General features: G+C 42.8%; 1 protein-coding gene across 1 annotated transcript in view; it reads left to right on the top strand.

Annotated features, from left to right (window-relative positions):
• The first annotated feature begins 6 nt into the window (after positions 1–6).
• The window catches only part of Cmtm4 (CKLF like MARVEL transmembrane domain containing 4), a 60,172-nt gene continuing 44,679 nt past the window's right edge, over positions 7–15,499 (top strand). The window contains exon 1 of the mRNA XM_004625911.2: positions 7–246. Coding sequence (XP_004625968.1) covers positions 61–246 — 186 coding nt within the window. The 5' untranslated portion in view covers positions 7–60. The remainder of the gene's footprint in view (positions 247–15,499) is intronic.

Genomic DNA, 15,499 nt, shown 5'->3' on the forward strand with positions numbered 1-15,499 from the left:
GCGCGCCCGCTCCTGGCGCCGGGGACCGGCCGCGCGAGGCTGCCGGGGCCGGGCGGCAGCATGCGGAGCGGCGAGGAGCTGGACGGCTTCGAGGGCGAGGCCTCGAGCACCTCCATGATCTCGGGCGCCAGCAGCCCGTACCAGCCCACCACCGAGCCGGTGAGCCAGCGCCACGGGCTGGCCGGCCTGCGCTGCGACCCCGACTACCTGCGCGGCGCGCTCGGCCGCCTCAAGGTCGCCCAAGTGGTAGGTGCCGGGCGGGGCTCCAGGTGCCGCGGGCGGCCTAGCCGCGCTTTCTCCCCGCGTCCCGCCCGCGCTGCGGGGCGCAGGCCTGGCTGGCCTCTGACGCGTCCCCGCGTCCGATTCCAGCTCCTCGTACCTTTCTCCCCTGTGGTCCTCGCTCCTTTCACCCTCCTCTGGGGACCCTGCTCTCGGGCTCCTGCCCGCTCCAGTCCCGCAGCCTCAGGTGTGTCTCTTAGCTGCACACCTGCCCTGGGGCCTACCTGCCCACGATTGCCTTGGTTACCGGGTTTGGTGGTGCGCGGAGGCGGCGCGCGGGGGCGGTGGTGTCAGGCAGCCCTCTCGGTACTACTGGGCTTTGCAACTTGTGGCACGTTTTGGGGGCCCACGAACCCACGGATGGTCCTTGTCTGCCTCCAGAGACTGCGGACTGAAGCTGCGTTTCTTCTCTGGCACCTAGCAGGGTGACGGCATATGGGTACCCTATGAATGTTCGTTGAGTTCCAGTTATACTGCAGAGGTTTGAGTCTTCCTTGCATCTCTTGAGTCCTCTGCCCAGCACAGTGACTGCCATTGCCCATTTGGTACCTAGGGTTAAATCACTGTGGGCGAACAGCTGGGTTGGGAGCTAACAGACTCAGGGAACTTTCTGTTAGACTTGTCCATAGTATAGTTCATTTCTTAAGAGTCTTATTTTTTTTTAGCCCCAAGGTGTTCAGGGCAGCGACCTGTCAGCCCTGTTCCTGTTCTGTGGTTTTGTAACAGGCTTCCCAGCCGTTGCTTAGTTCTTGTGGACACTACATATTCCACTTAAGAAGACCCTGTGTCTCTGCATAGTCCCTCTTACAGGTCTGCCTTCCTTGGAGGCCCAGCCTCAGAACTTTATAGACTTCTCAGCCAGTCAGAGAAGCCATTTGCATGGAGCTGAATATATGTGCATTTTATTTCTTGAAGCAGCGGTTCTCTTGTGCATACTTGATTTCAAATGAAAAAAAGTAAACATTCCTCGGGAATAATACGTGTGGACACTTCTTCAATAAAGGTCCCAGTGTTAGTAAATTGCAGAATCATACTGTTCTTATCTCAAGGATGGAAGGCTTGATTGTTGGAGGTAATTTTGAAGGGCTTTGAGGAAACGGGGGTCTCACTATGTAGTCCAGGCTGGCCTCGAACTCCCAGTGATCCTCTTGCCTCAACCTCGCGAGTGCTGGGAATATAGGTGTGCGCCACCACACCCAGCCTCAGATTTTAAACTGACTTTAATCCAGTAAACTGGAATGTTCTCAGAGAAATAATTGGTTCTGTAGTTAGGCAGTGCTGCTAGGAAGAAGAATGTAAGAGGAGGGAAGAGATAAGCAATCACTTTTTAAAAGAGGCAGCTAGCCACATTTTTGAGTATGCTAAAGATAATCATAAATGAGTAAGAAAATGGTAAGGGCTAGACTTGTGCTCAAGTAGAGTACAAGACTTGTCAAGTACTTTACTTCAGTTTGCTTTGTGGGCTTTTGAAAGTAAGTAGATGTAATTGATCAGTGGTGACCTCTAATTTGCAACTCAAAGAATTTGTTAAAAGAATTGAAATTCAGTAGTCTATTCAAAGTGTTAATTATCAGCTCATTGCTGGGACTTTGTCACCTATGATCAGCTGAAAGCCTGTAGGGTTTATTTGCTTTTTGGGAGGTAGTGCTGTGTTGTAAAGAGCTTTACCTTTAATCTGGAAGAACTTCTGGACCCAGCCCTTAACATCCCTCCCAGCTCTGCCATTTATCTAACCTTTGAGCATTCAGAGGTTATGTGAATGGTCCAGTAAAAGTTAGGGAACCACTTTAAGAATTTGTAGTCTTGGTATACCTGGCTTTCAACTTTGGTTTAAAAGAAAAATAAGGTTTTGTTGGAGGTGGGATAAGCCTTCCTGCCCCCACTCCAAGCAGTTTTACTCTAAGCTGGGAAAGAAGATAAGAAATAATTATGATGATAGTTTTGAGATATTACAAAGCTCAGAATCCTATAAGGATAGAAGAGCTGGCTTAGGTGGGGGTGGCTTAGTGTTTGCATGCATGAGGCCTGGCGTTCCATTCGCAGTGCTGTAAAAAAAAAAAAAAAAAAAAAAAAAGTACATTCTTATTCGATGGTGTTTTAGTAAAATCTGAGTTTTAAAATTTTTCATTTAAATTTTTTTCTTTTTTGGTGGTATGTGGCCTTTACAACCTGTGGATTCTTGCTGCTCTGACTGCGGCTCTCAGTGCAACAGCTTCGCAACCAACTCAGAGCTTGTTGCTGTCACTGGCTTCACTCCAGAACCTCTAAATCATAATTGCATTTTAAAAGGATTCCCCAGGTGATCCACATGCACAGAGGAAGTGTGAAGCTTGCCTGTCTGTATCATTTCAGTGTTAAGAACCTCGTGCAGGTGCTAGCAAACAGCTGTCAGAGCCATTCTTGTTAATAGTCAAGCACAAGGCAGAGGTTTTTCTGTAAAAAACTAGTGATTAAGAGAATGATGTAATATCTAAAAATTAACACCTAGCTCATTAGGCATTTAATTGGCTTGCAATACATGTCAGCTGTCATTGTTGCTAGTTAATACGTCCTGTCTAAAGAAACATGCAAATGTCACCTCCAAATCATATATTTGAATAAAATATAATTTACTTCCTGATGATCTAAGCTTTTAAGTGGAATATTATTTGATAGTAAAGTTAATCTGAAATATTAAAATTAATCGTAAGTGCAATTGCATGGATTATGTCTTTTCAAAATGAAACCTAGACCTGTTGCTTAGCTGGGGAGAATATCTACAGCATTTACATATAAAACAATAAATGTGCACATGTTATGGAAAAGAATTGATTTGAACAACTGATTTAAAGTACTTCCTTCTTATGAGTGTGAATTCTCTGAGACTTTACTGGTTTTTACTCCCAGACACCACTTAATGAAATAATCATAGTATTGGCCTTTTGCTTTTGCTTATTGTTAATTTTATTTATCAGCTTGGTTGAAAGCAATCTTGCCCTTGGGATGAGATGGGTGTACTGTTGTATGTACTGTGATATGGAAAGACTTTGAATTGGATGAGGCTTTTTAAATAATTATTACAGTAGGTATGATTTAGCGAGGGATTACTTTTGCCATTCCCTTATTGAGGAGGAGTTTGAAGCATAAAGACTGTGATTTGTTTAGACACACAAGCTCAAATACTGATTAACTCCTCTTACATGAGAACTGCCCCCCAAGAAAAGAGAAAGAATGTGAAAGATAGACAGTAGGAAACAGAGAGATAGATCTTTTGCACACAGGGAGAGAAGGAGGGCAGAGAGGGGAAGAGAAAAAGAATCAAGATATGTTCAGTACATATACCTACGGCCAAAAGTGAATGTAAATATATACTGCAAGCATGTACTAATTTTTTAAAAAGCCGGGCATAGTGGCACTCAGGAGGCTAAAGCAGTATGTTTGTTGTGTTTGTTCAAGGCCAGTGTGGGCTACATAGTGAGTTCGAGAGCAGTTTGAACTAGATAGTGAGACCACGTCTCGAACAACAAAACATACTGTGATTCCGTTTCTTTCTGACTTGCCCTTTACTCCCTCATGAACACATGGATTTGAGTGCAGTACATCTCTAGACCAAGGGTGTTTCTATGATCTTTGGGCAGCGTGGTATCCTATGGGTAAGCTTTTCCAGTGCTGGAACAATAGAGTTAGGAGAGTTTTGGTATCTAGGTGGGCAGTGTGCTGTTCCTGTTGATACAGTCCTGTGTGATGCGGGCCTGCTTACCTGACAGGGCCCACTCTCATCTGAGACTGAGGGCACAGGCCTTCTCCAAGACATCGCAGTTCCAAAAGACCCCTCAGAAAGCTCTGGTTGCTCCACGTCCTCTCATCGAGGCTCTCCTGGGCCCAGTTGATCTTCTGACAGTGCCATTTTTTCCCCTTTTTTCTTTCTTTTTTAAAAGTGATTCAGTGTTTGAATCCAGAGCTTTCCTACTGAGTTACATTGCTATTCTTCTGCCTTCCCCCCCCCCCAAGTATTTAGAGACAAGGTCTCATGAAGTCTTCCATGCTAGACTTGAATGTGCAATCAGTCATTCTGCCTCAGCCTCCCAAAGTGCTGAGTTTACAGGTGTGTGCCACTGTCCCCTGCTGTGCATTTGTTTAGAACTTTCTATTATATAAGATGTGTAATAGGAGATGTTAAATTAAAATTTTAGATCTGCTTATCTTGATCATCTTTAAACCCATCACACTTGGCTTTCTTTTTTTTTTTTTTAATTTGTTTATTTGTGTGTGTGTGTGTGTGTGTGTGGCCAGCTCAGCCCACCAGGGGGCGCGGCTGGCTGGCATGTGGTGCTGGGGGATTGAACCACGGTCCCAGTGCATTGCTAAGCTTGTTCTAAGTAGGTGCTTTAGACCACTGAGCCATCTCACCAGCCCCACACTTGGCTTTCTTGATAGTAGAATGTGGGTGATAACAACTGTACATCTTAATTGTAAGAATTAAGGGGTTAAAGCACTTTAGTAACTCAGAGCCAAACTAAGTAATTACATTTCCAGGCTGGATACTGGTAGATCTTTTATTTGATGGAAATCGTCAAGTTATTATTATTATTTTTAATCTGGTGCCAGTTAGCATGATCCTTCACCATTTATTACTCTCTGGAGGATGTGCTGGGATGGGATATTTAAAAAACAAAACAGAATAAGACAAAACTCAACAACAACAAAACCTTGGACTTTTACTAAGATCCATGGCAAACAGATTAAAGGAACTACACACAACATAAAAATAGCCTGTGTTTACAAAGATGCAGACCCGATAAATGACTGGCCATAGACCCCGACAGAGGGTATTGGTCCCTGTGCTGGCCAGGCTGCTCAGCTGGGATTCAGCTGCTCAGCCAGGAAATGTTCTGCATTTTGTTTAGCATTGAAGATTCCTTTGTACTGCTGGCTCTGTCCCATCTGCAGGTGCATGCCTGTGATAGAGGGGAGGCTTCTCAGCTCTTACAACATAATGTGGCCTTCTATGAAACAGTCTCATGTTCCTTTATGGACACTCTTGTCTTCCTGAATCAAACAAATCCTATCAGAACGATTTATAACTATTACGCAGTTTTTATGATGTTTAAAAATAATAAAATTATGCTCTAAGACCTCAGAAAAGGGCATTATGTATAGAGTACAACCTTTTCTAAAACTAAACTTCAAAAGAAGGATATAATAGACCAGTGTTTCTTATGAACACTGACACAAAACTCTTTAACAGAATAACTAGGAAATCAAATCCAGCAGTATAGAAAAAGAATATTACACTACAGTGAATTGTGATTTATCCCAAGAACCAAAGACTGATGCTGTATTTAAAAATCAGTATATGGGGGCCGGGGAGATGGCTCAGTAGGATAAGCGCTTGACTGGCAAATGCAAGGATCTGAGTTCAATCCCTGGTTCTGCAAAAAAAAAAAAAAAAAAAAAAAAAAAATCAATATATGAACTCCACTATATTAATAACTTAGAGAAAAATACCTGACTACAACAATTGATGCAGGAAAAACATGCCAAAATTCACTCATTAATGATAAGGGCTATTAGCAAGTTTGGAAGCAAAGGAAGCCTCCTCAACTTGAGAAAGACCATTTACAAAAAGATCTATGGCTGACATCTCATTCAGTGGAAAAGGAGGCATGCTGCCCCTCTGAGTTGGGCAGAGGTGGTGAGGTCTACTCTCATCACGCAATTCAGCAGCATCCTGGGTGTCTCTAGGTAACGCAACATATATATGTACATACTTACATATATACATACACACATACTTTCATATCTACATACAGATATACATATATACATACACAAATGGCATTTGGAAAGGAAAAGGTTCCCCGTTTGCAGATGGCATAAATGTCTCTATAGATAATTCCATGGAAATCTATAAAAAAGCTAGAACTAATAAGTGAGTCGTAGGATCTAGGATGAGAACGTAAAAATTGTATCTCTGTATCTTAGCCATAAGTCACTGGAAATTTTAAATTTTAAAAAAGCCCAGTATCAGTTGCAGTGTGCTAAGATATAAATTACCAAAATGTGTACAGGGTCTGTATACCGGAAAGTGTACCAGGTTCCTGGAAAAGTTAAAGACAACCCCGACACCTTGTTTCTGGAAATATATGGTTACAATATCAGTTTTCCACCTATGAGCTGTAGTTTTAAAACGATTCACCCCCCAAAAAACAAAACTGATGGTAAAATTTATATGATAGTCAAGTTATCCAGGCAGAGGAGCAGTGATAGGTGAAAGAGCGTTCCTGGCTAAAGAAACAATAGGACTGAGGTGTGGCTGTGTGCGTGTGTGCGTGCGTGCGTGAGTGCGTGCGTGGTGGGCGGAGGGAGTTTTCTGAGAATATGGATTTTAAATCTCTCACCAACAATGAAAATTTTACAAGTTATGTGATCCCACACGTGTGTGGGATCGTTATTCCCACATGTAGCACGGGGATAATGACGGGGTCACTCCCTGTGCCCTCCAGCCTCCTGCAGAGAGCCCTTAGCTCAGGGCCACTCACGCACCAAATCACAAAACCTGGTGCTTGCTGTAGTCTCAGTGTTGGTGCCCACTCATCCTTCCCAATCTGAATACCAGGTTACAGCATGTAAAGTGATAGTGTTAAGAGGTGGAGCCTTTTGCAAAGTGATTAAGTCGCGAGCTCAGCCCTCACCTTTGAGATTAGTGCCTTTATGAAGGAGGTTGAAGGGCATGTCCTTGCACTTTCCAGCGTTGAAGGACACATAGACGGTTCACGCAGGGCTCTCACCTTTACAGGTGAGAATCTAGGGACAGCTTGATCTTTGCCTCCATTCCTCTAGAGTTATGAGCAGTAAACTGTATTGTTTATATATTACCCAGCCTAGTTATTTGTGGTTGGTTTTTTTTTTTTTTTAATTGTGTGTGTGTGTGTGTGTGTGTGTGTGTGTGTGTGGCCAGCTCAGCCCACCAGGGAGTGGGGCTGGCTGGCATGTGGTGCTGGGGGATTGAACCGCGTTCCCTGTGCTTTGCTAAGCTTGTTCTAAGTAGGTGCTTTAGACCACTGAGCCATCTCACCAGCCCTCTTTTTATTTATTTATTTATTTTTATTTATTTATTTTTTCAGCCTAGTTATTTGTTATAGCAGCCCAGAGTGGGACAGCAGTATAGAGGAGCTCTGAAGGGATACAGTGTGGGGAACCAAGTGGTTCCCAACTTGAGTAGCATCAGAGCCATTTTTCTCTCTACACCTTGTCAAGCCTCTTGGATTTTCTAGCCTTTACTAGTGCCTTCTATTAAAAAAAAAAAATAACTAAAATATTAACTGTCCCTGGCTCTGCCATGGTGTAGATTAGCCTTAAAATAATGTGCTAGCTGTGATCTTTAATTTACCTTCTAATGCTTTCTCTTTACTTGATAATTTGGAGACCCTTGAGAATGATTCAGATGAAACAAGCCGTTTGATCAACTTGAAACTTAATTTTTTTTTTTTTTTTTGCAGAACTGGGGATTGAACACAGGCCCTCCTACTTGCCAGGCAAGTGCTTATTCTGCTGAGCTATCTCCCCACGCCCCCTTTTTTTTTCCTAATACATTTTCTTGTAAAAAATAAGCATTCTGAGTTAGGCACGGTGGTGCATGCCTATAATCTAGCCCTTTATGAGGCTGAGGCAGGGAGATTATGAGTTCAAAGCTATCCTGGGCTATATAGTAAGACCCTGTATAAAAAAAAAAAAAAAAAAAAAGAGGGCTGGGATGTAGCTCAGTGGTAGAGTGTGGCTAAGTTTGATCCCCAGTACCACAAAAATAAAACAACAAAAAACAAGCATTCTGTGCAGTAGCTAGTACTTAATAGGGTTTTTGATGCTAATGAAAACCATCCATTTGAATGGAATTTACCCCCATTTTATTAATTAAAATGTTGCAACATTAAAGGAAAAAAATAATCTTAGTATGACAGACTCAAAGAAAAAGAACTTTGGGATTTTTTTCTTTCCAAAGGTTGTATAGAGTTCTCTGTGGCAAATCCCCAACTTCTTCCAATTTTTTGCTATTAGGAAGACTGCATCAGTAATTTTCCTCCTCAGTAGAGAGCCAGGATTCTATTAAATTGTTACTGTTTTTTGGTTAAATTTCTAGGAGTGCTTTTGCTGCATCAGAGGGCAATACGATCACATTTTTGAACATTACAAAAATCCAGGTGTGGTCCCCCAGTGCAGCTGGAGGTGTCAGTGGATTCTAGGTCTGCAGGACACTTGCACATGGGTATTGACCACTGTAAGGCCTTAAGGCTCCCCTGGGGCCACAGGGCCAACTGAATTCTTTTGTGACAGCTCTGGTAGAACTTTGTTCCTAGTTAGACATCAGTCAGCATCTTTTCCAGCTCTTAGATTCCAGAGGTACAAGTGAGTACCCGGCTTTGTTTCAGAGGTGTGTCTCCTGCCAGACTCGTGTTTGAGTTTGTCCCCCCAGAAGCTTATAGGTTGGAACCTTACCTTCTTATTTGATGCAGCAGTGTGGGAGGCTGGCTCCCATGGGAGGTGCTGGGTCCTGGTCACCGAGCCGTCGTGGATCGGTTGATGCCTTTTTCCAGGGAGCATTCTCACTCTTGAGGGGCTGCGTTAGCTATTGTAAGGGCAGGTTCTAGCAAGGCTGCCCCTTATGTTTTCTCGCTTCTGTACATACCCATTTGCCCTGCCCATTTGCACAATGAGTGGAAGCAGCGTACACTGCTATGCCTAGTTCACAATGCTTGTTGTTTATAGGAAAGTGCATTAAAAATTTTTTGCGGCTTTAGATTTGTTCACACGGTCTGTATTGTCCGAATCGTTCTCCCCAAAGGCCTCCAAATTACTCAATAAGGAGAGCTCTTGAAGGTGAATTAAAGATGACGGCTACCACATCAGCTTTAGGGTTTATCTAAACCAAGGTAGAGCCCATAGCAGCTAACATTTTAGCTTGTCAGAAGCCCCGCAGCTGCTAGACCAGATATTCTGGTCAGCCACAGAAAGCAGGGTTAACACTGAGCCTGTTCCAGTGCCAAGGGAAGCCTACTTCCAGCCGAGGTCTTCTGTACTGACCATAGGGTGGACCTAGGTCCACCCTGTTGGGACTGAGGTGTTTATGGACCTTGTGTCTTTTTCCTCCCACAGTGATCCTCTCCAAACTGTTGGACTGCCTTGCAGATTACCATTATTTTGCCCTTCAACCCACAGCTATTCTTGTATACTTAGTCTGGAAGTAACTCCAAATCCTTTTATAAGATGATGTCAGATTTCTTTGGAAAAGTAAAATTATTTGTTAGAAATAAAGTAGTAATATAAGGCAATGGGCCCATGCTGGTAAGAATACATTTTATCAGATGATAAATTTTTCTATCCCAATCCTCATCAGACTGTTTTATTTATTTGCTTATTTATTTTTTAATGTATTTAGTGCAGGGGCTACAGGGTCTCACTACACAGATTGGATTTGTAGGGATCCTTCCTGGTTTGCAGCCTCCCAAGTGCTGGGATTACAGGCCTGCGCCACCACACCCAGTCTCAATCGCCATCTCAGTGAATCCCGGGGACAGGGCTGGCACTGCAGGCCAGGGAACCCCTGGCCCCTGGGTCTGCCTAAGCAGGCACTTTAATCTGCTGAGCTATGTGGCCGGCCCTATCAGGCTGTTTTAACACATTATTTTACTCTAAGACTATGAAGTATTGAGTACTGTATTGAATTACAGCAATCAATATGACATACCTATGTGCATACAATATGTCTTGATATTTTTATTTTGGGAATGAAATTATTCCTGGGGCATAGGCTGTGCAAAGCAGAGCAGATGAGATGTAGTTTGGATTTCGTAGCAAGGTGGGACTTCAGAAGGCCCAGAAAGAGGAAGGGTAGACTGAAGAGGTAGAGCAAGGCATCCCTATGGGAGGTGCTGGCTTGAAGCAGGACACAGTAGCACACACTTGTAATCCCAGCTACAAGGGAGGCTAAGGCTGGAGGTTCCCAAGTTTGAAGCTAGACTGGGCAATTTAGCACAATCTCATCTTAAAAAATTAAAATAGACTTTGAACTTAGTTTAGAAGGTTCTAGGGCTCAGGAGCAGGACTGCATCTGGCTCATGAGGGAACAAATGAGTGGAAGGGTACAGAATTCAGAAAGTGTCACCTTGTAACAAAACTTCTACTTTTGTAGTATTTGGAAAGCATCCTACTTTGAAGCTGTTTAACTTCTTGATGGGGAGAATTGTATTGTGAAAAATTCTCTTTTCAAGAACTGTTAATCTGTCATTGTAGTGCATCTAATGCACGGCCTTGTGTCTTCACATAGAATAATGGGTTTGGTCACTGGTTTTCAGAATGGGGGTCTCTAAAGTTTATTTAGGAAGTAAAAGGAGGTTGAGAGTCAAAACAAGGGACTGAGTACTAATCACTTTTCAAAAAGTCTAATGTAATTATATAACTGCATTATGTTAAGTAGAATAAGACATTTCTTTGCTTTTAACTAAAATTTTATAATATTGATTATTCATATTGATCAGAATGTTGTTTGTGGTGCTAGGGATGGAACCCAGGGTCTCACACACACTAGGCAAATGCGCCACCATTTGGCCACATTCCTTAGCCATAGGTTAACATTTTGATTAATATACTCCTACCTCAGTCTTGGCACATGGGCTTCCATCTCTTTCTTTCTGCAGGTGCCCACTTGGCTCTGTCACCTACATCAAAGACTCAAAATAGACCTTCCTTCACCACCCTGTGTAGCAGGACACTCCCTTCATTCAGAATCCCTTCCTTCGCCTTATTCTTCTTGAGCCAGTTCCCTGAATGCAGAGCCTTCGTGTTTCAGTTCTCTGCAGTGTTCCTAGTTTCTAAAACAGGCCCTATCCCTGAATTAAACAGTAGGGAACAAAAGTATACATGATAAAAACTTAATAAATTATAACTTAATTACTGGACTCTGTTTTAAGTGAAAAATGTAGGAGAAAGTATGGAAATAAAATAACTTTAAATTTTTAAAAACAAATGCCTACTGCTCCTGGGAAACAGAAGCTTTGCTTAGGAAAACAGATTTTTATACAAGTGGGGAAACCATAAGAAACTTTGCCAAGCTTTTTGCTTTGAAAAGTGTAAAATGAAAGCCAGGGTTCTATAATCATTATTGAAGTATTCTGCTTTCTGATTACCATGAAAAAGAGAGAGGAAGACAGACACACAGACACACTGACTGACTCCTACCTGCCAACTGAATACCTTTGAGACCCCTGAGAGTAGTAGATATTTTACAAGTTAAGAAAACCTCCAGCTGGGGTTAGGGTTGAGGGTCACAGTGGCTGTTCTTTTGAAGCTCTCTCATTAAAAGTAAAGACCAGCAAGGGAGGGGCAGGTGGTGTCTAGGAAGGGGTCCATAAGAAATACTGAAGTCCACAATTGTACCTCTTCAGTGGTAGAGCACTTGCCTGGCATGCACAAGGCTGAGTTTGTGCCCTAACACCACAAAACAAAACCCCCCCAAAAGCCGACACAATTTGATCTCTGAAAATTTCTAATTTGGGAACTAAAATGAGTTAACAAACACTTAAAATGCTGAATTTAATCAAACTGTGGATAGTTCTGGATGATTTCTTTATTGCCACTGCGATTTGTTGATGGGTGCAGTGGAAGCCTTCATTTTTGTGGTTTCCCATTTATTCCAGCACAACTATGAAAAACATTTTGAGGCTCAGTGATTTCTGTGCCAGTGGGGCGGGGGGAGAGAAGAAAAGAAAAAGAAAGGAAAACCTCAGAAACAATAGCTCTTCCAGTGGTAGCTGCTTTGTTGTCTTGTCCACTTTCTCTTAGCCATTTTTCAGGCTAAATCCTGTAAATGTTTGTAATTTGAGATTAGGAGTTGGCTAAAGACCTTTAGAGTTAAATCAAAATTGAAAATTTGTCTTGCTAAGAACTATACCATACCTGCCTCTTTAAAGATCCGGGGGCCGGGCAGATGGCTCTCAGTAGAATAAGAGCCTGAGTTCAATCCCCAGTTCCATCCCCCCCCCAAAAAAAAAAATCCATATTGTGAGCACCCAGACTGGGCCAGATGCTTAGACTAAACCAGGAAGAAGCTGCAGCCCCTGATGGCTGGTGGAGGGCAGAGGTGAAAATGAGGCTTAATCAGCCCCTGCCCCCAACCCAGCCAGCAGTCTTCAAGGTATCTGGGGTCAGGAGGATTGTCAACCTCTAGACACTTTTCCCTTCTTAGATCAACTAGTAAAACCTGTTGACCCTGTTTGGACTTCAGTTTGTGAGTTTTTTGTTTTTAACTGGAGATTAAACCCATTGCACTGAGCTATATCTCCAGCCCTTTTTAAATTTTTTATTTTGAGATTGGGTCTTGCTAAGTTATTAAGTTGCCCAGATTAGGCTTGAACTTGTGATCCTTGAAATGATAACTTTTTTATCTTTTTTTGGCAGAACTGAGGATTGAACTAGGCCCTTGGCGCTTGCCAGGGAAATGCTTATTCCACTGAGCCGTCTCCCCGGCCCTGAAAGTATAATTTTCTAAAAATATAAAATTATGATTCATACAGATATAAACCATTTTATTAATAAGGTTATTAGTAAGATTTTAAAATCTGTTCACAGGACTATTCAAAAAGCAGACATACATACCCTCCATGAAATGAATTTCAAATGATATAGCTCTGGCTCGTAGGGCAATCAGTTTTCTGTCACCCAGACAGCATGCTTTGACTGTCTCTGGACAAGAATCATTTGTGTTTGCATTTCTGTTAGTTATGCACAGGTTAACAGGACTGTAGAATGGCTCCAGAACATGAAGGTGCAAGTTCCATAGGCTCGGACCTTGGAAAGTTATATTCTAGGAAGGTCTACTTTCCTTCCCATTGAAGCTGTTCATTAGCCCTCTTGGTCTGTTTTGGAACCTTTAACAATTTGTCCTGAGATAGGTACTACCCAGGGAGGGGGCTGTGCAGGCTGGATTTTCATCCAAATCATTCATGTTAGATCCTACAGATTTTTGTCTCCTTTCCTTTTCTTCAGTCTGAGGGGGTGATCCTGTCCAGATTTCCCTGTTTCTTTTCTTCACATAAGGAGATAGGCTGTCTTTATCCATGCCTGGTAGGGTTCTTCCAGGCTTTTCAGGGCCTGAGTGAAGGCCAAACAGTGAGGACAGGTGGAAGGACAGGGTTGGTTGGAGGCTGAATGGAAGAGGGGCTCACTTGGAGCCTGGTGGCAGGGATGTGCGGGGAACGTTAGCCGTTACTGACCAGTACGGCCCCCACAGCCTCTGACTGCATTCTGGTCTAGTCACTCTTTCTTTCAGGTGCTTTCTGGATCAACCTGCTGCCTCAGTCTGGCTGGAAGTTGTTTGTTCCTCCTAAAGAAGCACACTGCTGCTACTGTTTGACTACTCTTGCCTTGTCCTTCCTTGCTTGTTCGTTCTTTCTTTCTTTCTTTCTTTCTTTCTTTCTTTCTTTCTTTCTTTCTTTCTTTTTTTGTAGAGGGTCTCACTAGGTAGATCAGACTTGTAGTGATCCACCTGTGTTCGTCCTCCCAAGAACCGGGATTACAGGTGTATGCCACCATGCCAGGTCTCAATCGCCATCTCAGCGCACCCTGCGGGTGGGGCTAGCATGGCAAACAGTATTTTTGATTGTATGTTGTAAAGATACTCTGAAGGAGGACTTCCTTAACTACTTCAAAAAGTGAGAAGGATGGGATAAATCTGTTAGGAACCAGGGGGAATATTTTGAGGGAAATTAATGTATCTTTTATTGTGATAAATGTATTTTGAGGGAGATTAATGTATTATGTCTTTTGTGATAATACATTTTTAAAAATTTAAATATTCACTATATATTCTAATCACACCTCATTTTATCTCCAGCCTTATATATCCCCTTACTCCTTTACTTTGAGATAGGATCTGGGCTTGAATTTGTGATCCTTCTACCTCAGCCATTCAGCATGCTGGGATTACAGTCGTGGGCCATCATGCCCTGTCTCTTAGCCTTGATTCATGTCATTTGCCCTGTGATGTCCTATGATGAAGCAATAGCTTACATTGTATATGTCTTCTCTTTACATGAGCTATCTGAACTGATTTAGATAACAATACCTCTGTTCTGTTGTAATGAGTTTATAAACATCTGCATGGCAGAGGCCCTTTGATTCTGTTTAATGCCCAGATAGTGGTGAACAGTTAGGTGCTTGGGAAGTATATACCAGGTCAACCAACTCATTCTGAATATATATTTTTTTATTTTTATTTTTTTCTGAATATATTTTAGTCAGCTTTCCATCGCTGCAACAAAAATCTGACACCCACTTGAAGAAGAAGGAGGCATAGTGGCACATGCCTGTAATCCCAGCACTTGGAAAGCTCAGGCAGGAGAATCACTGTGAGGATAAGGCAGCCTGGGTGGGCCACATAGTGAGTTCAAGAGCAGACTGAACTATATAATGGAAACCTGTCACATGAAAAAACAAAAGGAGAAGAAATTGATTTGGGCTTACATTGTCAGTGAGTACGGTCCATGGTTAGCTGACTGTAAGGCAGAAATGGCATGGTGGCAGGCATATTGGAAGAAGGTTGGGCACACGATGGCATCCAGGAAGCTGAGAGTTGTGGGAGTAGGAGACAACACCCCATTGCAGGTCATGCCACCAGAGGACTTGCTGGAAAGTCCAAGTCCAAAGTCTCTTCTGTGACTCAAAGCTAACTCTTACCTGAGAAAAAACTAAAAAGTCCTTTTAACATACAGTGGCACAGGGTCAACATTCCCTTCATAAAAGGGAGGAATAGCAGAATAAAAAGAAATCAGATGAAAGCAAAACCAAAAACCAGCAGGGAAAAGAATTAAGTTTTGTAGCTTCCATGTCTAGCACCCGGGGCAATATCTATGCTTCAAAGGGTTTAGGCAGCCCTGTTCCAGTGGTCTTGATGGTTATAGCCCATCTGGCTTCTTTGTTGGGGTTGTGTTCACTGCTTGTGGCATTCTTTGAGAGATGTTCCATATTCCTAGCATCTCCAGCATTCTGGGGTCTCCATTGTACCATTAACTGCATCGCAATGTGCCTTTTCAAGGACCCTTAACAGGGACTCTGACTCTTTCACACATTGGCCTAGCCACCCAGGTCTTCTGAAATGGGAGTGGAAGCCTCTATGGTCCCACAACTCTTCACCCTTCACGGCTGAAAAATTAGCAGTATGTGTATGATGCTGTCTTGGTTACATTTC

Source organism: Octodon degus, unplaced genomic scaffold (genome assembly GCF_000260255.1).
Source record: "Octodon degus isolate 3935 unplaced genomic scaffold, OctDeg1.0 scaffold00011, whole genome shotgun sequence".
Taxonomy (NCBI): domain Eukaryota; kingdom Metazoa; phylum Chordata; class Mammalia; order Rodentia; family Octodontidae; genus Octodon; species Octodon degus.